The sequence below is a fragment of the Pocillopora damicornis genome, chromosome 4 (assembly GCF_964200805.1).
Source record: "Pocillopora damicornis chromosome 4, jaPocDami1.2, whole genome shotgun sequence".
NCBI classification, from domain to species: Eukaryota; Metazoa; Cnidaria; class Anthozoa; order Scleractinia; family Pocilloporidae; genus Pocillopora; species Pocillopora damicornis.
In genome coordinates, this window is record NC_142673.1 from 15701113 (window position 1) to 15726671 (window position 25559).

Consider the following 25559-nt stretch of genomic DNA (forward strand, 5'->3'; position numbering starts at 1 on the left):
GCTATTGACTTCGGATCTTGATGGGTCAAAGAGGTGTGATTTTGAATATTTAATAAGTTCCCATGATTTACTGAATCATGCTTTCCCTTAGCCCTTAGACAGCCAATATTGAACTGACTTCGTCTTGAGATAACTGTAGGAATACGGTTAACTCTGTGATCCGCCTGTATTTTGCGTTGGATCCCGCCGCGTGTTCCTCTGGTTGGTTTTAAGATTCCAGCAAGTTTGCAAGCGGTCCACTCCGAATGCCGCAAAGGTTTGATGAGTTGTGTCGGATTTTTCCACCAGAATCTGAGGGAAAGCAGTGTAGATCGGCTGTAAGTCAAGGCCATAGCGTTAGAGACGTGTTCACAACCTTAGAACAAAAAGGGCTTCACCACAAGAGTAGAAAAAAGCGAGAACTGAGGAGCCAAATTTATGCAGCCAGACGGCGCAGTAACATCCATAGAGCTTTCCTCTACCTCATACTTCGCTGAAAGCAGGTCCACAGGGCTCTTCCTTGTTCTGCGATGCACAGAGCACCATGTTGTTTGCCGAGCTTGATTTGCAAAAGGTGAAGACTTTTGTAGCTGGAGACATTCTGCCCCAATGCGAAATATGCAGTATCAATGTTCGAGTAGTAGTCTCCTTCGCCGAAATGATCTCTGGGTGCCTTACATATTGGAAGATCTTTCGTGAAATATTCAATTGATTCTTCGAAGGGACCTTGATAGTAGAGTGCATTGCCAATGATACTCGAGGGGGATCCATCTCCGATTTCCAGTTCTTCGCCCATTTTGAGACTTCCATTCGCATAGTGAATTGCTTTTCTATACTGACCGAGGCTGTTATAGGTTTTGCCGAAGGCCAAGTAGCACTGATATTTGCCTTGCTGGTCTGCCATGGCTGTTTTGATAATAAGAGCTATCTTGCAGCGCCCGATAGACCTTTCATACTGCATAAATATATTGCAAATCTTGGCTTGACTGAGTACGGATATCTCCTTCTTCTGATTTGAAAGAATTGCTTTGAGGGCTTCTTCCCTATATTTCAAGGTTGTTGCGTAATCTCCAAGATGGAGGTAATAGCTTAAAAGATTAAGGCAGCTTCTTCCCTCACCTTGTCTGATTCGTTTACCTCGAAAAATTTTAAGTCCCTTTCCGCAGTACTCGATGGCTTTCTCATTTTGGTATAAAATATGGCAAGCGGCACTCAAACTGGTGTAGGCCATTGCTTCTCCTTCCCAATCATGAAACTCTTTGCTAGTTTTCAGGTCTTTCTCTAGATAATCAATCCCTTTCTCGAACTGTCCGAGTGCGAAGTATACATTTGATACATTTGCTAGGATTAGCAACGTCGATGGCGTAAGGTTTGTAAATAGAATAAGAGATTTGGTAAGTTTTGAGCTCAGTAAAGAAATAGAGAAAGATGTTTTTCGTCTTGTCACGAGCGTGGGAAAAAGAATAACTTCTGAGTCCCCATGAGGAATCGAACCTCAGACCTTCGGATTCTGCGCTCACCTTAGTCTCTGTGGCTCAGTGGTAGAGCATCCGAGCGCGGAATCCGAAAGTCTGAGGTTCGATTCCTCATGGGGACTCAGAATTTTTTCTTTCTCCCACGCTCGTGACGAAAAACATCTTTCTCTATTTCTTTACCGAGCACAAAACTTACCATCCATCTTATTCTGGGAGTTTTTCTTTGGCAAAATATGCTCAGTTTTAGCTTCAGAAACTACGACATGTCAATAAAGAAGAAAAAATTGATATCTATAATCCCAGCTGGTTATGGTACTTACAAACATGGAGGATTGTAACAAACGTTGTTTCTCTGCTCGATTGCAGTTTGGTGGAAAGGAGCGACTCCGTAAAACCAAACGAGGAGAGGCGAGTCAGTGATATTTCTGTAAACTGTTCCATTGGTTCTTTCAGTGATATTATTCACGCAGTTGTCTTAAGCGATATTTTCCCACTTGTTTCGCTATTCTTCACTCACCTAAGCGCTACCGTTTCCTTCCATTGTTCATTCAAGGTTATTGTAACTGAGGCTCTGCGGGTGGGGCCAGTTTTTTTTTGACCAATTATAGGGCGAGGTAAAGAAAAACAATGTATTCTGGGATTACTTTCGTTCGACGCGCTTTAAAAATGGCTCTATCATTTTTCACCCCTTCAACCCTAGGTCCCAGTGAAATGACCGTCTGTAGCCATAACTGCTGCTAAAGTAAATTTAATCGCTGAGGAGACCCGACTTTTAAAAAGCTTTACTTGAAGGCTGCAGTTAGTATTTAAATGTAATCATTGATAATGATATTAAAATAGCAATAATATTAATGACAACATCAATAAAAATATCGTCATAACTATTAATGTGATAAGCTACAAATGAAGTTAAGTAAAAATAATTACAAGGTTTTTCACGGTGGATTAGCACACGGATTTTTCTCCGAGCTTTCTAAACAAGAAAGGTGGAGATGAGAAAAAAGAACGACTGGTTCGATGTCATTGCCAAAACAATGATTTCTAACTTTGAACTTTTATATACTAACATTTATCAGCCTTAAAATTCGGCTAGCATTGTGGCCTGTTTCTTTTACAATAAATTGATAAATCACTTTTGAGGAATGGCCTTATATATTACATGAGCCACTGCCATTTACGAGAAATTTAAAACTTCACTGTTAAGCTGGTCATAACTGCAATGAGGCACGGTTTAAAGTTGATTAATGCATCTGGTGGATAGTTTATAATCTCTCGCTATGAATCAGTTACGCACAGTTTTCGACAGGTGCACCGAACAGTTTTAACTTAGTGTTATTTAGCGTTTCTTTGACGCCATATAAAACCCCGTGCTCATTCGTCAGTGAATCTGTAGTCCTCTTTACAAGAATTTCAACGAGTGACTTATCACAGTCTCTTATTAGCTAACTGATTTTTCTCGTAGTCGAGATTGAACAACTACATGCGAGTCACCCATTGTGGGAGATTAAAGAAAATGCAGCATTTATCGTACAGCACTAACAACTTAAAATAAAATGTTTTTTCTGATCTATTTGCTTCAAATGTTTTTCATTCCACCTGTTCTGGTTGCCAGCTTAAAGCTTGTCTACGAATGAGTTTTTTATGCCTCTTGGTTTGTTGTTCGATCAGAAATGCTGCAATGGTACCCGTGGAATAATTTTCATTGAAATTGATAATGTTCATGCCCATATGCACCTTCCATTTTCGTAACAAGAAAACATGAAAGCTTTTAACGATTTCATTTCGAACGATCTGCCCAAACATGTCACCAACCAGAACGTTCGATTGTACTGCTCTGCCCCAGTCTCCTTTGTAACCCTCCTCAAAGGTCGCCACACCGCGTGCTCTTCCTTAAAGTATGTCTTTCAGGTTTTTCACTTCATCTCCTGATAGTGCTTTATCAACTACCAGAAGATCTCTCATGTACCCATCAAAAGTCGGTTTATTTATGCTGTCTCGTTTCAACCCAATGTCGAAAACTGTATGATCATTTTCGATCAGGTCTAAAGGACCATTAGAAACACTTTCGCTATCTGTTTTATTTCCATCAATGTACAGAATTCCCTCATTTCTATCTCGGCTCCATGTGAACGCCACGTGCATCCATCTATTGGGGATGATCTTCCTTTGATTATGAGAGAACAGAACACAAAAGGGAATGAGGCTTTGCGCAAATCTCCGCTTCTCAATATACATCCTAGGAAGGTAAATCGCTCTGGGATACACACTTGAGTGCTCTACGTGTCTCTTCCTATTTACTAATATTACGCAGGAAAACAAGAGATGTATCTTAAACACCTACCCGTTACAGAGTTTAAACATTTCAGGTTTTGCACCAAGAGAATTTCGCAGATTAGCACAAATTTTATGACTTTCATAAATAAAGATTCTGAACTGATGTGGATCTGACCAGTCAGAATAGATGTGAACTGGACGATCACTTGAAAGGCTCAAAACGTTTATCCAACACATGATACTAAAGCTGATAACTCGGATCGGGAGTGCTGGGGTTTCTGCGTAGGAACGATTGGCTCCACTCAGGTACAGAACTGTCCTGCCATCCATATTTTGATAGGAAGCACCATTGTACAAACTTCTCAATTCATGAAAATAAGGGAGATACATTTGTTAACACGCATGTCATACCATGTGGAATCCTCTTGTAGCTAAATGAAATAATGCTACCATTAACTGAAAGTATTAAACAGCGTTTCAAGAAAGAAAGCTTAATGATCCTCTCCAGAAAGTATTCACTGTACGAGGAAGTCCAAGAAGATTTTTGAAATTCCTGTGAAAAAATGGGGAAATAGCTATGGCAAACGCGGCAAAAAAACCGCAATTGTGTGTTGGATGCAATTCATTTTAGACAATATTGTAGGTCAAAACTTTGATCTGTCAAAGCCGCTGTATAACTCCGACTATTATGTCCTGTTCTCAAAAAAAATTAACTCATTGAAACTCGAGATTATCCATAATTGTAAGTAAGAATTTGAACTTTTCACAACCGTAGTGTTCCAACAAGTTCTTCCTAGTAGAATAAAGCGTTTTGTTACCTTACCTTATATTTGGATCAGACCCATTGAGTGCCCAATGAAAACGATATCCTTTGAATCCTTGAATTAAAAAATGAATACTGGTATGGTTTTATCACGATTTATCATACATAAAAATTTTTTTCGTAAGTTTTAACCATATTTATAGAAGTGTGAACTAAATTTAAAACCATCAAAGACAAGAAGTCTAAATGGCAAGTAATTGGACGATTTGATAGAATTCCCGTCTTGTCGTCCGAAGATCAACGAATTACTTGATATAAACAACATTTGTAGATACTTCAGAGCACTAAATGTAGTTGAGCACAAGTGGGATAACTGTTTAATTTTGTTCAAATTTGTACCTTTTGTGACGAAGAGGGTTCTTAACAACTTTCATGCTTCAAAAAGGCGGTGAAGGAAATCCGTAATAAGCCTCACTAGTGGTATTGCAGGGTCCTACTGAGGCCGAGCTTACGGATATTAACTCTTAATATAACACGATTTTATCAAAACACCCACCCACGCATAAGAATCCGTCTCCGATCATATTGCCTTTGCATTTACAAATGAAGCCATCAATAGTGAAGCTGCACGTGGCGTTCACGTGACATTTGGCACTTCCGGTGTTACATTCAATGATATCTATAAGTAGATGGAATCGATACAATCAATCATCCAGACTTCTACCTCCTCGCTTACGCAACTATAATCATAAATAAGACGAGTGAAGTGCTACCCGTACGGGTGGCAAGCGTTTTTAAGTGTATAAAGTTTGAAACGAGCTGAACTAGCAAAAAACCTGAGATATCACTTATTGAACACTTCGAACTGGTTACCAGATATCATACCGTGACACTCTCCGGAGTAAGAAACAGCTAAATGTGGGTGGATGCATTGTCAGTTATCTTTGGCTCTGAACACAGTCTCTACAGTTCTTCCAAAAAGCTTTTACGTAAAGTGTCATTTTGTTTCTGACCAGTACTCCATTGTGAAACTGGGTGACATCGAGTTCACTTTTGAGCACCATCCGCACACGTATAAAATCTTTATAAGAAACATATAATGATAACATAACTTCTAAAAGTTAACAATGTTAAAAAAAGTAACAAAATAAAAAGAAAACAAAATATCGGTTTCTTACTTTTGCACTTTTTGCCATCTCCTGAAAATCCAGCTTTACAAGTGCAGGTAAATGAGCCCACAGTGTTGTTGCAGTACGCGTCCGCTGAGCAGTCATGCGATCCAGAGGAACATTCATCCGTATCTTCAACAAAACAGTGAGACCCTACGTTAGCTAACGATTAAATACTAGAGAATAATACTCTCAGTAAGACTACTATCAAACCATTCGCTCGATGTTATTAAGGCATGAAAAAGGGTTCGCGCTAATGGTGAAAGGCGAACACCAGACTCTTTGACCAACTTTTCTCACAATTTATGCTACTGTGTGTGACCCCCCACGGGATTTCAGGGAACAAGGTGAACGCACGCAAACGGTATGTTATGACACGCTCGCACGCTAATGGCACGACACGCTTACCGTGAAGATATGCGCATAAAAACAATTGATTTTAGAAAGTGTGTTGTAGCCATTGTTCATATCTGGCTAACACGGTAGAGCTTTGTTTCCATAACATGCTAGATTTTTTTTTTTTTTAAACACGCTAAGTTCCTTTGTTCCTTAACACGCTAGCTTACCTTGAGGAGATGGCGAGGTGGAAGTAAAGGTTTCAAGCAGTTGGATAGCGGGAAATAAGGCTTTCTTGTGTCCGTTTCACAAAGAAAGTTTGACTCGCCATGTTTTAGTGAGCAGTGGAATCATTTCGCATTAATATGAAATGTAGAGGAAAGAGGAGGACCCTTATTCACAGACTTAAGAAAACTCGTTTGTTTAAAACACTTAGATGGCACAATTAGTCTATCGTTTAACATAAAAACATTATGGTCCGTTAATTGAACAGAGTTTAGCCATTGTTCAACAAAACCGCGTTCTTAATTATTTTGATTTTAGCTAATCCTAGCATGTAAACATTGGTGATTATTAAGAGAATAAAGAAGGCATAGGTGACGACAGTCAAAGGAATCTACAACGCTTAAAGTTTGGCAAATAGACTGTCTGTTAATAAGAAAAGGGTGTATTAGATATTTCATCATTTTGTACACTCCGTCAGTAGAAAGAAAAAAAAAACGATGACGCTAACACTGCACCACACGGACTGTCGTACTTGACGGTTAACAAATTTAACAATATAAATAGCACAGTTTACACTCAAGCCGTTTGCTTTGCATCATACAAGCTCGCTCTTATTATTTTAAAAGCTTGTGTTTGCTACCTTCAAAAGTTCATGTACGATTTCAAGAGCAGAGGACTTTGCTCGCTCGGCCCGTGTTTTGCAAGCTGTTTTAAGAAAATGAGGAATTCGAAAATGAAGGAAAAAACTCAAACACAGTTTTAAATGATGGACAACTAGTCGAGGTATTCGTTTATGTTAGGCAAATTAGTTGCACTGGATACTGAGTATCGTATATCGGCCGGGCGCATCGGTGATCTAAAAAGCCTTAAAGCTTAGGACGTACTTCTTGTACAAATCGAAAGCAACTTTAACTTTAAGAAGCGTGTTCTAAAATGGCACGGTCACCGTGTAATATCGTGCAAAGTTGCGAGCAAGATGTTATTGTTACTTTTTTTTAACATTGTTAACTTTTAGAAGTTATGTGATCATTATATGTTTCTTACAAAAACTTTATACGTGTGCGGATGGTGCTCAAAAATGAACTCGATGTCACCCTGTTTCACAATAGAGTACTGGTCAGAAACAAAATGAGACAATAGCTGCGAAGTTGATGAGGCAAGTAACTTACACGCAGCTAACGTGCTCGTTCGTTTGTTTTAGCGTGCTAGTGTACCGTGAGCGTGCGTTCACCATATTCCCTGAAATCCCGTGGAGGGTCACATATTACTCAAACATAGCACTTTTGTTTGTCAAATTGCACAACGCTAACAATTAAAAAACTGTTCACTAACATACAAAGAAATGAGTGCGGGTGGAAAAGTGAAGGCTTTTTCTCAGATTGTAGATCATTACGCGCAACGCTTTACGTGAAACAGGTATATAACAAAGGGTGTCTAGCGATAATAATACAAACCTCTTTCGCAGCTTTCAGTTCTAGTCCAATTAGCGGGACAAACGCAACGGAGTTTTCCATCAATAGTTGGTACACAAGAAGCAGCCGGAGGACAAGGAGAAGTGCCACATAACTTCTGTTGAAAACGAAAAAGATAAAAAAAATTTCTAAGTGAAATTTTACTGAAATAAATAACCATATCACGAAAAAATTCGTGTACTACAACTTTTTCAAAAATTTGAAATTTTCCCTAGAGTTTTAAGTTTGCTGGATGTACTTTTCTTTAACTCCTACCGGCCGACAGCAGTTGACGTTAAAACGTTATCCTGTCATCTTATTCAGATAAATGTAGTTTTGAAATGATCCATACAAAAACACATTTTCTTTTTTATCAATAGTCATTCAGGTCGTACTGAAGGTTCACACTAGCCTACAGGGTAGGCGTAATATTGGCGAGTGCGTGCTCAGTATTTATTATGACCGCTATCTTTTATTCTCATGGCAGCGGAAGGCTGAGGAGAGAACGAAACTTGTACCAAGGGGGTGAGCGACGGTCAAGAATAAGGAGAGGGATGGGGGTGGGGGAGTATATTTTCGGCTTTCCTTTCCTTTGCAGTATACCTACCATGGTTGGATGATAGGAGAAGCCTTTCTTACAAATGAGATGTCCAGGATGTTGAAAGTGATCAGAGTCACTGAGTTCACATTTTAATTTGCCCCTGGTCTCTGAAATTCCAAGATTGAAGGATGAACAGAAGTTCTCTGCGTAACACCTCACTTTACACTGATCTTTGTTATCAACCATTAAGGACTTAATGACGTGATTTTCGAGGTAATTGTCTTCCTCGGGTTGAACAAACTCCAAAATTCTGCACGTTTCTGATAATAAAAAAAAAAAACATGAAGAATGCTAAACGGAACACAAATTGATTATGATGTAATCTAACAAAAACCAACATGAAACAATGTAACGCAGCTGTATATGCCACAGGACTTCAGCTACGTTCGGGCGATAAGCACGTAAGAGCAAATCGTCAATCCAGCCTACTTTTCTTTATTGTTCAGTTTCCCTATCTTCAGCAGATTCTGTGTTTACCAGGTGTAAACATTTTTTTGCTAAGTGGGCTACTGGAGAATTGAGGTATTTATCCTTGAATAGGTTATCCATCATAATACGAAATTATTAATGTTCTAAATAAAAACAATTAAATCGTTTAATTTTTTAGGGCAACTGCCATGGAATTCTGGTTCGCATGAAGGAGATCTGTTGCCGTCAGCTGCTGCGTAGGAAAAATCGTCGCGAAGAAAGGTCTTTTGCCCTGCAATAAGGAATTTTTTACCTAAAAATTTAAACAGGTGATGTCAAAGAAAACGTAAATCAATTAAGCTTGGACCGAAGAGCTGTCACTGCGTATTTTTGACAAGTCAAGATGTTTACTGCGGAAGTCTTAAACGATTTATGTAAAAACTCACGACTTCCCTTTCAAAAATAAGATAATTTTCAGTTTTTAAAAAGTCTTCCCTTAAAAGCCTTTCAACCCGAAATAAGAGTTGATTGCAGAGTGCTCGTACAAGACTTAATACTTCACAAAGTTTTACGTGCCGAATACCACTTCTTAATTCTTGATTGCCACAGGCAAGAAATTTGAGTTTTATTTGAAGGGTTGAGCATAAGGTCTCTACTTCGGTGTCACTCACTATATGGAAGGCTAGAAATTCAACCGGATCTATACCACTTTAAAGGAAGGGTGTATCTAGCTAAGAGCAGCTAATTAAAGAAATTCAACAAGGAAAGGCTATACCAGCTAAGATTTTACGAAAAAAGGGGTTTCACTTTCATTTCATTACAACTTTGACAGAATATACTGCAAAAAAAAATCACCATTTTGGGTGCATTCGAGCAGGAAGTATTCTGAAATTTGCGGTCAAGAGCAGAAAATTTGAAAACCCTCCTTCTAAAGTTTTCATTCCAGTTTATATAAACTCGCGTATCTATAACGAACGCTTTACTGCTGAGCACAGTAATAATTGCAAAGGGTAATATCGCTTTTGTGTTGCTGATTGTAATTTTGTAATTTTTTCCTTCGTTCGAGTTACAGACACATTGTAAACCATAGCTAGTGGAATATTCAACGACAAAAGTGTGCATGAGAATTCACCGAATTTTCGCACAATTTTTCTTCTAGATTAAATCTAACCTTGCGCATAGGCGTATGAAACGAACAATATCTTCCACAGAGCAGCAAATGTAGTGGACATGATTTTGACATCAACTTTATCACTTTTTCGTCACTCTCGAGGAGATCCACAGCTCTGCTTACAACCTGGATTTTAAAAATAAAATCATTTTTGGGATGACAGCTGAAACATTAATTGTGAAAACAATAGTAGAACCACGCTAACTCGAACACAGCCAACTCAAACCCCCCAGTAACTCAAACAAGATCCCATTTCCCTTGGGCCCAACTCTTCCCTTATTTACTAGCTGCGCCCCGCTAGCTCGAACCGTTTTTTTTGTTTTCCTCGGGACTTCGAGTTCGCTGGGTTTTTCTGTACTTCCTTTTCGGCAAGGCCTTAAAGTGTTGTCGTTGTATGCTAATTTGTTACCTAATGATCGAATACAGGTCACTTTGCATCACGAAATTTGTAAACATTTGCACCTATCACAAAACTTTTATAACTGATCGGTTCACATGAGGGGAAAATTACTTGCAGAGTCCCTTCAAGGTAGCTGCGGAAAACTTAGTCGCGCGGAAGCCAACGGTCTCGTTACACGAGCGTGCACGTATTTGAAAACACGACAATACCTGATAATTTTTGACAATTTGTGGACCGTTTAACAAACTTGCCACAAGGAAAAGCCATTGACACCTGCTTCCTGTTGTGCACATCCGACAAGAAGGCCCTCTAACAAATCCTTTCATAATGAAATAGAAAGCATCTCTTCCATGGAGATTCGTAAGCTTACATGCGGCCTTTAATATGTATCTATCGGCGACTGATGCCAAAGATCATTTAATCTTAATATACAATAAAAGTTTCAAGTAAACAGGAATTGCAAGGGTCTCACAGTTTTCACACATATTTCCAGACCTTTTTCTTTTCCACACTCAAAATGTAACCGTGCCGGATGAACGTGAACGCACTTGTAAAGGCAAAAAAGTGCGTAGCAATAAGAACAATTTTACCGATTAGGGTGAAGACAGCTTCCTTAATGCTACAACATGTACGTGACGGCTAACTAACATTTCCCTCAACAAGCAAGCGCTTGTGAATGAACGCAAAAAATTCAGACTTTAGTTACCATATCTTGAACCAACTTTTTCTACAATTCCTACCTTTGTGCGAACGCCGGTTTTGGAAAGAGGTCCACAATAAAAATGGGTTGAATCGCATTTACAAAATTGTAAATGGAAGAAATGAAGATACCAAAACGTAAAAACATCGGCTGCTTTAGAAATCTTTTTTCAAACCTCCTTCGTCGCTCTGATTACCTTCGTTATGCTGTAACGAGCTCGACGAAGAAAATTTCCGAAGATCTCTTTAATCAATTTTATATAACCAAAAATTACCAGCTGTTTTGTCCACTCTCTAATTTGTGGGATTTATGTATTAGTTATACTTAATTTGCGCGAATATTAAGTGCAATTGTTTGTCTCATTATGTAGTCACTTCCGATGTCAATCGCCGGCGATGTTTGAACTGCATATTGCGAATCTTCTTCAGGCGGTGAGGTCGATTCTTTTTTTCTCTTGGCCAATCATTGTTATGAGAGTTTTTCTGTATTTCGCCAGGCCTCCTACCCAAGTAACGTTTTCAATGGTCTTTCCCTGAATAATAAAAACACTGTCTTGAAGGCTGAACGACTTTAGATGTAAGCAATTTCTTAAGTAAACAGAACTACTACTTTGTCAGTTTACAGGTCATGCAAAGTCCTATTATAGCAATAATAGTAATTAGCATATGTGACCCTCCATGGGAAAACGGACACTAACGCTTTTCCGTTAAACGGTCTCGAAAAACGGTTGTAAACGGCTAACTCGAGCGTTTAAACGGATGCCATAACCGCTTAAACGGATGGCAAAAAATTTAAATGGTTGACCAAAGTCCAAAAACGGATAGCTTAGGCCTTCAAACGGTTGACCAAAAATAAAAACGGATAGCACGAAACGTTAAACGGTTGACCAAAGTTCAAAAACGGATGGCTCACACTGTTAAACGGTTGACCAAAAATAAAAACGGTCAGCCCGAAACGTTAAACAGTTGACCAAAGTCCAAAAACGGATAGCTTTATCCGAGAAACGGTTGACCAAAATCGACAAACGATGAGCTAAAAATTAATGTTTAACGGCTGTGGTTGAGCCGGCGAGATCTTCTGCGGAAAAACTTTCAGAGTGACAACGGATAATTATCCTTTAAAGCGAAAATATTGAGCATGATAATTTGAAAAGTAATAACTAGCATATACTTGCGCATTTTATTTCTGGGTTAATTACTGCCGCTTCCGTGTGACATTCATGAAATAAGCGCAATTTTCTGAGAATAGTTTATGAGAAACTCATAATCTTCTCCTTTGTTTATTCTTATTATTATTGAAAATGAACTTCATTTTTTCCTGTTCGGAAGTTTCGCGAAACAAAGTTGCATAAGCAATTGACAACTTTCATAATGGCCGAAGGCGCGCGGAACTGGTAACGATTTTGCATGGAAACGAGGCCACAAAGGCCTCTCAGACGTAAACATAGCGCGCCTGTAGTGGTTTTAGGTTAAGGTTTTTGCTTTTGTGTGAAGACAATAATACTCAATTGGGGTCAATCACCGCTTAGAATATACATTTAGGAACAGGAAGGAATGCCTACACACTGCTGCGTTCCAGGATGCACCAAAAAAGGCTATCGCGAAGAGCATGGGTCGAAAGTGTCGTACTTTCAATTTCCTAGAGAAAAAATAGTAAAGAAGAAATGGATACAGGCCATCAGGCGAGACGAAGGAAAAGACTTTAAAATATCCGACTCAACAAAGGTCTGTTCCAGAAATTTTAGAAATGAAGATCTAAAAAAGACTCTTGCGGGGAAAATATGTCTAAAACCTGGCGCCATACCTTCGATATTTTCCTGGATTCGCACGTCGCCTCGCAAGAGGAAACCACCGACAGAAAGGAACGTTTACGAACCAGTGGCGTCGATTGCCGCTGTTTCTAGATCGAATGCATCTGCCGAGAGTGTGGTAAAATTTGATTTGGAAGAAAAAGTGGAAGTAAGTATCGGTTTGACTACCAGTGTTGTTGAGAATCAGAATATAATCTTGCCAGAAAAGGAATGTTATGATTTGACGGAAACCATCACAAACAAAAACAAAAGAATTGAAGAACTAGAACAGGAAATCAATGACATTAAATTGCGATTAGAAAATGCTCAGCGGCAAATCACAAACCTTACAAAGAAACAATTTGTGCTCGAGAACTTGAAAGCTAAGAAAAATACAGCAGCTTTTTACACTGGTTTTAATAACTGGGATGCTTTTGAGGCGGTGTACAATTATCTTGATCCCGGAGAACGAGGAGGAAACATTGCTTACTGGCGTTCTGGAAATGGTGAGGTCCCTGTTGATTATGACCAGGATCAGTCAAAGGACTCTTTCACGAAAAAAGGAAGAGCTAGGTCTTTTAGGCCAATGGACGAATTTTTTCTTGTAATGTGCAGACTAAGACAAGGGTTTCATGAAGATCATCTTGCTCACTTGTTCAACGTGTCAACACCGACTGTAAGTCGGATAGTCATAACATGGATCAATTTCATGTACTTTAAGTTTGGTCACATTAACATTTAGCCTTCAAGGGAAGTGATAGACAGAACAATGCCTGAAGCATTCAAGAATAAATATGGGAGTACGCGTGTGATAATTGACTGTACGGAAGTAAGATGCCAGATGCCAAGTAGCTTACAATTGAATGGAGAGCTCTTCAGCAGCTACAAACATCACACCACACTTAAGGGTTCGGTGGGGATTTCTCCTGGAGGGGCAATTACATTCATCAGCCAATTATATACTGGAAGCATCTCTGACAGAGAGATTGTTAGAAGAAGTGGCCTTTTAGATCTACCCTTCAAGGACAAAGACTCCATAATGGCAGATAAAGGTTTCACTATTTCAGATTTGTTGCCTTTGGGAGTTTCACTCAACCTTCCACCTTTCTTGGGAGGATCAAATCAAATTCCAGCAGAAGATGTGGTACAGACCCAAGAAATTGCTAATCTCAGAATTCATATTGAACGGGCAATCAACAAGATAAAAAACTTTCACATCTGGGACAGAGTAGTACCCCTTCACCAAATAGGTGTTGTAAACCAAATGTGGGCAGTGTGTGCCTTCTTGTGTAATGCACAACCCAACATAATATCAGTGTGATGAAATGGTACACTAAAATTGGTAATTATTTTGTGTATATAAAGGTGATAAAAATTACAACAAAATAAACTCCAAATCAATCACTTTTTTGGAGAAAATTTGCATTGCATTTGTTATTTTCAAGGAAAAATACCTATTGCTTGGTATGCCTCTGTAGTCACGTTTTTTAACAGAAGACACTTCCTCTATAGTTAAATAAAAGACAAAGGGAAACAAAACATTGCTACACTACTTTTAATGACCTCTGAATTCCTTATACTCTGTTGGTTGGTAGATAAAGATCATGTTTCAGAATATTATCCATACCTATCCCATGGAAGGTCACTGGAAATTCCAAGAGAGCAGGAAGAGTCTCGAAAACTTAAACTTTAAACGGAGAGTACAATATTATCAACTGAATTTCTGGATGGTTTTGGTCACTTCAACTTCCATGATTGGCTGTGGGGCAATATTTGAACCCCCACCTTTCTTATGCCATTGCTGCAATTGAGATGTGCAGGCTATGGGTGCATGTGAATCTTCCTCTTCCAACAGATCTTTTGTTGAGGCACAGTTAAATAAGGAAAACTTACATAACTTGAACATGAGGGCCAACACATGATTGCAGAATCCCACCTTCTTCCGAAAGCTATGGCAGCACTTGCTTTTGAAATAAAAATACCTTTGGTCACTCGTACACTGAATTTCCTCGAGATATTCGTCATCCAAGAATCGTTTGGCTTTTAACAAGCTTGTTGGGACCATGTGGAGGTCTTTGTCCGCCATGGATTTTCCCGAATTTAAGATATGGCGATTCATTTCGACTCTGGTAAACATTGACATTTTCTCGAGCGAAGTGCCCCAACCGTCGTCGGGAAACTGCACCAAAATACCCTCTTCTCCGCTAACATCAGTGAAGGTGCTCAATCGCTCTTTTCTGCGACTGTAAATCTTGTCTGGATCTGGGTCAACAATATTTTTATCTTTGCCAGTTCTGATGTACTCGGACACTCGTTTCACGAGCTCCGCTTTTGTCTTCAGACCTTTTCCCAAATCACCCCGGCACTTAAGCCACAAACATAGTTCTGTGTTTTTCAGCTCTTCAGGCTTTCGTCCAAGCAGAGAAGCGCCTGGAATATCATCTTCCGTAAGAAAAATCGCACTCGCGTAAACTACTCAAGGAGGACGCAATAATTATACTATGAAAGTTTGAGGCCTTTGTGACCTCGTTTTCATGCCGTTCTAACCAGGCCTCGCGCTACGCCCGCCATTATGAAAGTCGTCTATGCCGCCACCTTGTCTGAAGCCGAGACGTTTCAAGGTCAAATAACGCAATGAAGTTCCATTGCAAATAAAAGGTCGAATCGATGTCACGCACCAAGCGGGGCCGTTAAAATGATTGTCAATAAAACCAAGAAAGATGAATCAAGATGATATAAACAGAAAGAGAGTAGCCGATTTAGCAGTCCATCGACTGGGGGTCTGCGAAATATACCAACCCGGATATTTCAACTTAACTTTTTTGTCAAAGGATGCGACGGAAACTCGCTTACTATGATCACGCAAAAGATAAAACCAAAATAAGATACGGTCTTTCTGTATTTCAAGAACCGTAAAACAGTAGAGAGCGCTGAGGGCGCACTCTTATCGGCAACTCAAACTCCGATTATTCTTTGCCTTTTTACCTCCGAGCAACTCGCGTAGGATTTGCGCCCAAAAATATTATAACCATTGCAGGAATAAATGAGTGGTTAAAGTCTTCTTTTTGTGCTATATTATCTCACTGTTTTAGTAGACACTAAAACAGCTGATTCACCTTAGTGTTGGTGGTTAGCGGTGGATATTTACCGGGGTCGCTTCGTGGTAGTGAAAAACTGTTCAATAACCAGTGACATCAGATAACTTGGATGCATACATGGGTTTCAATGCATCTCAGAAGTCAAAAACTAAAATCTTGAAAGAAATATATGTTTTATCAAGCGCCACTCAATGTATTCAGACAAGAGAAAACAAGAAGAAAGATATCCTTATTTTCTCGCGATTCAGATCACAGTAGTTGAACTCCCTTGTGAGTTTTCATACTTGTTTGGCGGCCTGACGCTTATTCATGTACTCATTTTTTGTTTCACAGTGATTATTATTTTTTTCAAAATGGTCCATATTTCTAGAGCGAGAGATTTAGGAAAAGAAATCTGGAGATAAATCTTGTCAGCATACAAAGTACGTGAGGACGATTGGGTTCTTTGATTAACGTGAAGTTAGCGTCTTGACAGAAATGTAAACAAGCTTATGAAGTCTCGGCCATGCAGAGCCAAACAGTGAATAGTTACATCTTCGAACCAACTATGATCACAATTATGCGAAATGGTTTGAAACGACTGTAAAAGTTAAAAGATTATACATTGCAGCTGCTTAAGGCTTGTTTCAGCGGCATTTGGAAAATCTTCAACTGTGGAGAAATAAAAACTTAACGGAATCAAGAGAATATAAACAATTCACAACCTAAGATATATTAAAGTTCACAAGGCCACCAGCTGGACAATCAGACATGGTTCGGGGTGAAAAGAAAGTCAATTTTGCGGATTACCCTTCGGGCAAGCTGTACCTAACATCTATTAGCCCGAAAGTCATTTTTGCTGGTACGAAAAAATTTTTTCGCAAGCAGAAAAAAAAAAAAGAGCTGTTTTTCTCTCGGCGCCGCCACATTGTAGAATTTTTTTCTAAGTCCACCGCAACACGTGAATGATTAACATGCATTTTAGACATTTAGAATTTAGAAACATTTTTTTGAGAAAAAAAAAACGGCGTTGAAACCGTGAAACCAGAGTTCTCAATGGACAAACTGAGCGACAACATCGACAACGCGAAAAGCTGCCAGAGAAAGTGCTTCATTCTTCAATTTCAATTTTTCAATTTCTTAGCAACTGACAGGAGGAATGAGATGAAAAGCAAAGAATATTCGGAGTTTGAGTAGTCAATCAGAGTGCGCCTTCAACATTCCTTACTATTTTAGTATATGATGATTAATTTTATTGTTGTAGTAGGACTTTGCATGATATCTCAACTGATACAGTAGGAGTTCTGTCCTCTTAGTGGTCTTCGGCGCGTAAAAATTTGTGAAGTATCAAGTCTTGCACGAACACTCTGCAATCAACTCTCATGTCAGGTTGAAAGGCTTTTAAAGAAAGACTTTTTAAAAACTGAAAATTATCTCATATTTTAAAGGGAAGTCGTGAGTTTGCAAAAGAAATCGTTTAAGACTTTATCTTGACTCGTAAAAATACGCAGTGACAGCTCTTCGATCCAAGCTTAATTAATTAACGTTTTCTTTGACACCACTTGTTTATATTTTGAAGCAAAGATTTCTTATTGCGGGGCAAAAGACCTTTCTTCACGACAATTTTTCATAAGTAGCAGTTGACGGCAACAAATCTCTTTTAAGCGTACGAGAATTCCATGACAGTTACCCCAAAATTCAACGATTCAATTGTTTTTATTTAGTACTTTAAATAATTCCGTATTCATTATGATGTATCACTTATTCAAGGAGAAATACCTCAATTCACTATTAGCCTTCTTAGCATAAAAATATTTACACCTGGTTAACATAGAATCTGCTGAAGATAGGGTTTTTGGTTTTTGTGAGATCACATCATAATCAGCTTGAGTTCCGTTTAGCATTTTTCATGTTTTTTTTATTATCAGAAACATGCAGAATTTTGGAGTTTGTTCAACCCGTGGAAGACGATTACCTCGAGAATCACGTCATTAAGTCCTTAATGGTTGATAACAAAGATCAGTGTGAATTGAGGTGTTACGCAGAGAACTTCTGTTCATCCTTTAATCTTGGAATTTCAGAAACCATTAAATTAAAATGTGAACTCAGTGACTCTGATCATTTTCAACATCCTGAACATCTCATTTGTAAGAAAGGCTTCTCCTATCATCCATCCATGGTAGGTATACTGCATATGTTTCATTTTGTGATCAATGCGGCGCCATGTTTAACACTTAGCAAGAAAGGCATCCTCCCTTGAACGTAGTAAAGACAAGAGTATAGTTTAGAGAGCAGATATGAAAACGGTGTTGGAAAGACACGGCACTTAAAAAAAGAAACGTTTGGAACTCACCGAGGTTTTTCCTTTATGTAGCTCTAAAAATGTTCAAAACTAAAAAGAACTCTTATGGAAGGTGATGTAGGTTTTGGCGTAGGAGCAGAATCTAATGCGTGAACCTAGCCTGCAGTGCAGGCGTCTTATTAAGGCGAGTTAATGTGAAGAAGCTCGAGATGGTTTTTTCAGCCCGCCAGTTAGAGATAGAGGCATTGGTGGGGGGAGGGTGTGGGCATAGGCGAAAATATATTCACTCCCCCAACCCCATCCCTCTCCTTACTCTTGACCGTCGCTTACCCACTGGGTACAAATTTCTTTCTCTCTCCAGCCTTCCGCCTGATTAAAAGATGGCGGCCATAATTTACGGAAAGAAAATACTGAGTACGCGCTCGCCAATATTACGCCTGCCCTGCAGGCTAGCGTGAACCTTCAGTGCAACCAGGATAACTGTTGATAAAAAGAAAAGGTCTTTTTTTATGGATCGTTTCAAAACTGCATTTATCTGAATAAGATGTCAGAATAAAGTTTTACCGTCAACTTCTATCGGCCGGCAGTAAAGTTCATCCAGCCAACTAACAACTTTAAGGAAAATTTCAAATTTCTGAAGAAAATTGTAGTACATGTAATTTCTTCATCATACGGTTATTTATTTCAGTGAAATTTCACTTAGAAATCTATTTATCTTTTTCGTTTTCAACAGAAGTTATGTGGCACTTCTCCTTGTCCCCCGGCTGCTTCTTGTGTACCAACTATTGATGGAAAACTCCGTTGCGTTTGTCCTGCTAATTGGACTAGAACTGAAAGCTGCGAAAGAGGTTTGTATTATTATCGCTACACACCCTTTGTTATACACCTGTTTCACGTAAAGCGTTGCACGTAATGATCTAGGACCTGAGAGAAAGCCTCACCTTTCCATTTGCAATCATTTCTTCGTATATAAGTGAGCAATTATTTAATTGTTCGAGTTGTGCAATTTGACAAACAAAAGTGCTATATTTGAGCAATATACGAGTAATATAGATTTTGGAAAAAGTTGGTTAAGCGGTCTGGTCTTCGACGTTCGCCATCAGAGCGGTAACTGTTTTCATACTGAAATAACATCGTGAGAATGATTTGATAGTTGTCTCACTGAGAGCATTATTTTCTACTGTTTAAATGTTATTTAACGTAGGGTGTCATTGTTTTGTTGAAGATACGGACGAGTGTACTGCAACAACACTGTGGGCTCATTTATCTGTATGTGTAAAGCTGGATTTTCAGGAGATGGCAAAATGTGCAAAAGTAAGAAGGCGATATTTTGTTTTTTTTTCACAGCCGAGGATAACTGACAAACTCAGGTTTTTTTACTACTTCAGCTCCTTTCAAACTTTACACCTACAACGCTTGCAACCCGTACGGTTACCATTTCACTTGTCCTATTTGTGATTACAGTTGCGAGGTATAAGTCTGGATGATTGACAGTATCGATTCTATCTTCATACAGATATCATTGAATGTAACACCGGAAGTGCCAAATGTCACTTGAACGCCACTTGCAGCGACACTATTGAAGGCTACATTTGTAAATGCAAAGACAATATGATCGGAGATGGATTCTTATGCGTGGGTGGGTGTTTTGATAGACACATGTTATATTAAGAGTTTATATTCACCGTAAGCTCGGCCACAGTAGGACCCTGCAATACCACTAGTGAGGCTTATTGCAGGATTTCTTTCACTGCCTTTCTGAAAGATGAAGGTTATTAAGAACCCTTTTCTTCACAAAAGGTACATAAGCTTAAAAATTAAACAGTTATTCCACTTGTGCTGTACCACATTTAGCGCTCTGTAGTATTTCCAAATGTTGTTTACATCAAGCAGTTTGTGGATTTTCGGACGACAAGACGGGAATTATTTCAAATCGTCCAATTACTTGCCTTCTAGACTTCTTGTCATTGTTTGTTTGCTTTAAATTTAGTTCGCACTTCTATAAACATCTTTACAACTTAAGCAAAAACTGTTTGATGTTTGATAAATCGTACGTGATCATCCCACACCAGTATTCATTTTTTAATTCAAGGATTCAAAGGATTTCGTTTTCATTGGGCACTCAATGGGTCTGATCTAAATGTAAGGTAAGATGAAAGAACGCTTTCTTCTGGTAGGAAGAACTTGTCGGAACACTATTGTTGTGAAAAGTTCCAATTCTTGCTAACAATTATGGATAAACTCTAGTTTCAGCAAACATTTGCGGTTATTTTGCCGCGTTTGCTAAAGCCATTTTCCCAATATTTTCACAGGAATTTGAAAAATCTTCTTCGACTTCCTCATACAGTAAATACTTCCTGGAGAGGATCAATTAGCTGCCTTTCTTGAAATGTTGTTAAATATTTTCAGTTAATGATGTCATTATTTCATTTAACTTCTTGTAAAGAGGGTTCCACATGGTATGGTATGCATGTTAACAGATGTATTTCCCTTATTTTCATGAATTGAAAAGTTTATACAATGGTGCTTCCTATCAAAATACTGATGGCAGGAAAGTACTGTACTTGAATGGATCTCGGCATTCCTACGCAGAAACCCCAGCACTCCCGATCCGAGTTATCAGCTTTAGTATCATGTGTTGGATAAAGGTTTTGAGCCTTCCAAGTGATCATCCAGTTCATATCTATTCTGACTGGTCAGAACCACATCAGTTCAGAATCTTTATTGATAAAAGTCATCAAATTTGTGCTAATCTTCGAAATCCTCATCATCCTCGTGGAGTTAATATGATTAATATCTGTCACTGGTAGGTGAATAAGATACATCTTTTCTTTCCTACGTAATATTAATAAATAGGAAGAGAAACTTAGAGCACTCAAGTGTGTATTCCAGAGCGATTTACCTTCCTAGGAGGTATATTGAGAAGCGGAGATTTGCACAAAGCCTCGTTCCCTTTTGTGTTCTGTTCTCTCATAATCAAAGGAAGATCATCCCCAGTAAATGGATGCACGTGGCGTTCACATGGAGCCGAGATAGAAAAGAGGGAATTCTGTACATTGGTGGAATTATAAAAGATAGCAAGAGTGTTGCTAATGGTCCTTTAGACCTGACCAATAATAATCATACAGTTTTCGACATTGGGTTGAAACGAGACAGCATGCCTAGACCGACTTTTGATGGGTACATGAGAGATCTTCTAGTGGTCGATGAAGCACTTTCAGGAGATGAAGTGAAATACTTGAAAGACATACTTTAAGAAAGAGCACCCGGTGTGACAACCTTTAAGGAGGGCTACAAAGGAGACTGGGGCAGAGCGGTACAATCGAACGTTCTGGTTTGTGAGATGTTTGGGCATGACAGATCTTTCGGAATGAAATCGTTAGAAGCTTTGATGTTTTCTCGTTACGAAAATGGAAGGTGCATATGAGCACGAACATTACCAATTTCATTGAAAATTATTCCTCGGGTGCCATTACACCATCTCTGATTGAATAACAAAACAAAGAGGCATAGAAACTCATTTTTAGAAAAGCTTTAAGGCGGCAACAAGAACAGGTGGAATGAAAGTAATGCGGAGCGAATAGATCAGAAAAAATTTTTTATTTAAGGTTGCTGGTGCTATACTGTAAATGCTGCATTTTCTGTTATCACTCATTATGATTAACTCTTATGCGGTAATCAATCTTGACTGCGAGAATAATTAGTAAGTTAATGAGACTGATAAATCACTAAATGCTTGTGAGGAAGACTACAGTGTTACTGACGAATGAGCACGGGGTTTTATACATCGTCAAAGAAACGCTAAATAACACTAAGCTATATATATTCGGTTCACCTTTCGAATGCTAAGCATAACTGATTCAGAGCAAGAGATTAAATATTAACTATTAGATGCATAAATCAACATGAAATTGCGCCTCATTGCAGTTTTGACCAGCTTAACATTGATGTTTTAAATATCTCGCAAATGGCAGCGGCGTATGTAAGAAATAAAGCCATTTCTCAAAAATTCTTTACCAATTTATTATGAAAGAAATAGGCCACAATGCAAGCCGAAGTTTGAGGCTGATAAATGTCAGTATGTAAAAGTTCAAAGTTAGGAATCATGGTTTTGGCAATGAGAGCGAATCAGTCTTCTTTCTTTTTGTTTCGTCTTCACTTTTCTTCTCAAGGAAACTCTGGGACAAAACCGTGTGCTAACCTACCGTGCAAAATCTTGTAATTATTTTTACTAAACTTTACTTGTAACCTATTACATTAATAGTAATGGCATTATCTTTATCGTTGTTGTTATGAATATTAATGTTGTGTTAATATGATTAACTATGGCTTCTTTGCATATATCTCAGCTTTCTATGTCAGCCGTCAGACGGTCATTTCACTGGGACCTAAAGTAAAGGCGTAAAAAATAATAGAGCCATTTTTAAAGAGCGTCGAACGAAAGTAATCCCAGAATACATTGTTTAGGCTTTACCTCGCTCTTTAATCGGTCTAAAAAAAAAAACTGGCCCCACCCGTAGAGCCTCTGTTACAATAACCTTGAATGAACAATGGAAGGAAATAGTAGCCCCTAGGTGAGTGAAGAATAACGAATCAAGTGGAAAAATATCGCTTAAGACAACTGCGTGAGAAATATCACTGAAAGAACCAATGGTACAGTTTACAGACTTACTCTTCTATTCGACGCTTCAGTGCAAAAATAAAATGATTAGATAATTAAAGAGATCGTCGCACGAGGAAACAAAACACACAATTGTAATAAAAAGTGTTGATTCAAGTATGTGAATTTCTTATGTGTGCTTAACGGAATTAACTACTTAGAGTTCGGTCACGATCTCCACCAACGTGAATCAAAGATTCACGCAAGCAATTATACTTAGGACTTAGACTTACTACTCATCTATCTAAACCCGGCTGACGATGAGAAATGATGATAAACCTTGCGCTGACTCGCCCTCTCCTCCCTTGGTTTCACGGAGTTTCTCCTTTCCACCAAACCGCAATCGAGCACAACACACAACGTTTGTTACAATCCTCCATGTTTGTAAGCACCATGACCAGGTGGGATTATGGTTATCAATTTTTTCCTCTTGCTAACGACATATCGTAATTTCGGAGCTAAAACTGAGGATATTTTGCAAACAAAAAACTCCTATTTTCACATCAATTTGATCGAAGTCGAAAAAAGGAAGAAACACGGTTATTTTCTTAAAAACTTTTGAATTGTGCCAATTTTTAAACTGGCACTTACAGTCTGGCCCGCTTCTCTGCCAAGAGAACTTTTGTTTTAATAACATAAGATCAGCTGGATACATGGGCAATACAGGCAATGAAAACCAACATAAATAAGAGTTTCCTCATTTTCCTGTCTCCAAGGCAACTCACGACTTCCGGGTCTCCTCTAATACTGTTCGTTAACGCTCGTTCCTTTAACTTTATACAAAATTCCTGTTTTTCCTTTCCCATCAAATAACAATGCCATCGAAGGCAACATGTTAGTACCGCAACCACAACTTCTTGTGATAGCTTTTGACTTTACGAGGAAGCTTTAGGTTTTCTTCGAGCAGAGCTTATGTTTTACTAACAAAAGATCGGCTGCATATGTAGGGAATACAAGCACTGAAAACCAGAGTGAATATAAATATGAGTGAATATAATGTCCAAGAAAAAAAACATAGAGGATATTACACAGTGGCGAAGAACAATATCTCACGAGTCAGCGCAGCGAATTAGTAAGATATTGTTTTTACCACTCGAGCATAATTCATTTCTTCGAGTTAACGCGCAATTTTCTTTAATTATATGGACAAACCAAAGTTACTAATGACCCAAGTTCAATCAGCAAAGTTAGGAAAGGTTGGAATCGTGACGTCGTTGCTCTATATGACCACCCTTGTTACATACGAGAAATACGCCACTTGGTCCCCGGATGTAGTGGTCATAATGAAATATCGATCTCCAGTTCTCCTTGCCACCTTCCTCTTCTTGAAATATGGCAACCAAGAGACCGGCCGCATAGCGGACTGCGACTGAAAATCGAACTGTTGCTGTCGAAGTAAAACTACAAGGTAGACTGGAAACTGAAATAAAGTTACGTTCATCATGGTTCCTTCTGGCAGGTTTTTTACGGCCTCTATATAACCGTAGTTATGTCCTTGTAAGCGGTTGCCCATCTCTGTTAATCCAGACTTGGTGAAGTTTGCATGTTAGTAACGTATACCTTTTTTTTTTTAATGTGTAAGGAATTGACTGTATATCAGGATTGTATATGGTATATCAGTTGCGAATATGTGTATGTATGCATTTCTCGGGCTATATATGCCTCAGGTTGGTTCTCGGCAGGCTTCCCTAAATAAACTTATTTGGTGTACACTACTGTGTTATTTGTTGTGTAGTGGAGACAAAATACAGCATTAACTACAGTCTTCTGAAATAAGTATCACTCTTGAATCCAAAGTGAAGGTCATGAAATTAAAGGAAATGATCATTGATTTAAGAAGCTCTCCATTGTTGAATAAATTCTCCCTGTCACAACCATAGGAATTGAAAAGAGAATAGTACAGAGAAAATAAATGCTAATGTTAGATGTTAGGGGTCTTAAGGTGAAAAGAATAATAGTTTTGTGAGTACCACTGTTATTGTCATTATTATCAATATCATTATTGTCTGCAAAAATTTGTTGTGATTCATTTTGTGGATCAAAAACCAATCAAATCAGAATCTTCCTAGATGATGAATTTTTCTTTTAACCAAGTTTTGTTTTCTGCTACATAAATAGATTGCAACTTCTGTTTGCATGCCCAAAAAGGAAGTACTTTGTCTAAGTATGTGTTTTCAGAAAAAATAACAAGTATAACGAACAACTAGAATTACTTGTAGGGATAGTACTGCAGCGGAGAGAGTGCTTGCTTCCCACCACTGTGGCCTGGGTTTGATTCCTGACCTTTGTGTCACTTGTGGGTTGAGTTTGTTGTTAGTTCGCATCCTTGCTCTGAGGGTTTTTCTCCAAATTTCCTCCCTCCAAAAATACCAGCACTCCAAATTTAAATTTGATCTGGAAATAGTGGACAAGAAGAGCCACTTAGTGGAATGTCCATTGTTAAATTCCAATTTCATCATTCCATTTTTATTAGTGCAAAGCCAATGTGGAACATGAAAAAACTAAATGTGGAAATTTAGGAGTCTAAGCAAGTGTTTCAGTTTTTAATCTGAAAATAACCAATAACCTGTAACAACTTTGGTCTTTCATACGGTGAACTTCATTGATGACAAGTGCATGGTCATTTGCATGTATAGCTACAGCTCAAATTGAAAAAGACAACATTTTTAAACTTTCTTGTAATAAAGTAAGCACTCCAAAGGAGTTTATTTTTAAAAAGATGTTTTACTATCGAGTTAAGTTAATTCAACTCATAAACTCATTCATAGTTCTTGTATGG

At 38.5% G+C, this 25559-nt stretch overlaps 3 protein-coding genes and 1 pseudogene across 5 annotated transcripts; 3 read left to right on the plus strand and 1 right to left on the minus strand.

The window, feature by feature from the left end:
- Positions 1-2186: 2186 nt before the first annotated feature.
- On the minus strand, positions 2187-11274 carry LOC149046997 (uncharacterized). Of its 3 annotated transcripts, none has more exons than XM_089202991.1 (9): positions 10993-11274; positions 9853-9978; positions 8280-8533; positions 7676-7790; positions 5670-5792; positions 5048-5170; positions 4552-4606; positions 3796-4086; positions 2187-3618 (listed from the first exon to the last, which is right to left on the minus strand). In XM_089202991.1, the coding sequence occupies exons 2-9, from the start codon at positions 9911-9913 to the stop codon at positions 3345-3347; spliced, it is 1296 nt and encodes a 431-aa protein (XP_089059117.1). In that variant the 5' UTR covers positions 9914-9978; positions 10993-11274; the 3' UTR covers positions 2187-3344. The 3 variants fall into 3 exon arrangements, with proteins under 3 accessions (XP_089059117.1, XP_089059119.1, XP_089059118.1); XM_089202993.1 differs by having other exon boundaries at positions 8280-8973; positions 10993-11187; XM_089202992.1 differs by lacking the exon at positions 5048-5170.
- Positions 11275-12376: 1102 nt separating this feature from the next.
- LOC113668352 (uncharacterized) lies at positions 12377-14280 on the plus strand. The gene has a single exon (XM_027184238.2). It carries the CDS (start codon positions 12506-12508, stop codon positions 13481-13483), a length of 978 nt encoding a protein of 325 aa, XP_027040039.2. The 5' UTR covers positions 12377-12505; the 3' UTR covers positions 13484-14280.
- Positions 13511-14062, plus strand: LOC149046998 (uncharacterized). The gene has a single exon (XM_089204208.1). The coding sequence runs from the start codon at positions 13511-13513 to the stop codon at positions 14060-14062; it is 552 nt and encodes a 183-aa protein (XP_089060334.1).
- A 2309-nt stretch (positions 14281-16589) lies between the features above and the next one.
- LOC149046999 (uncharacterized) lies at positions 16590-21376 on the plus strand (annotated as a pseudogene).
- Positions 21377-25559: the final 4183 nt, after the last annotated feature.

What these genes read in the sequence shown, in the direction of transcription:
- LOC113668352 (XM_027184238.2), top strand. Translation starts at nt 12,506, where the DNA reads ATGCCTACACACTGCTGCGTTCCAGGATGCACCAAAAAAGGCTATCGC.
- LOC149046997 (XM_089202991.1), bottom strand. Translation starts at nt 9,913, where the DNA reads ATGTCCACTACATTTGCTGCTCTGTGGAAGATATTGTTCGTTTCATAC. An exon ending in AACTGAAAGCTGCGAAAGAG is followed by an intron (nt 5,793 to 7,675) that starts GTTTGTATTATT and finishes GTTTTGTTGAAG; the next exon opens with ATACGGATGAATGTTCCTCT. An exon ending in AGATGGCAAAAAGTGCAAAA is followed by an intron (nt 5,171 to 5,669) that starts GTAAGAAACCGA and finishes ATCTACTTATAG; the next exon opens with ATATCATTGAATGTAACACC.
- LOC149046998 (XM_089204208.1), top strand. Translation starts at nt 13,511, where the DNA reads ATGCCTGAAGCATTCAAGAATAAATATGGGAGTACGCGTGTGATAATT.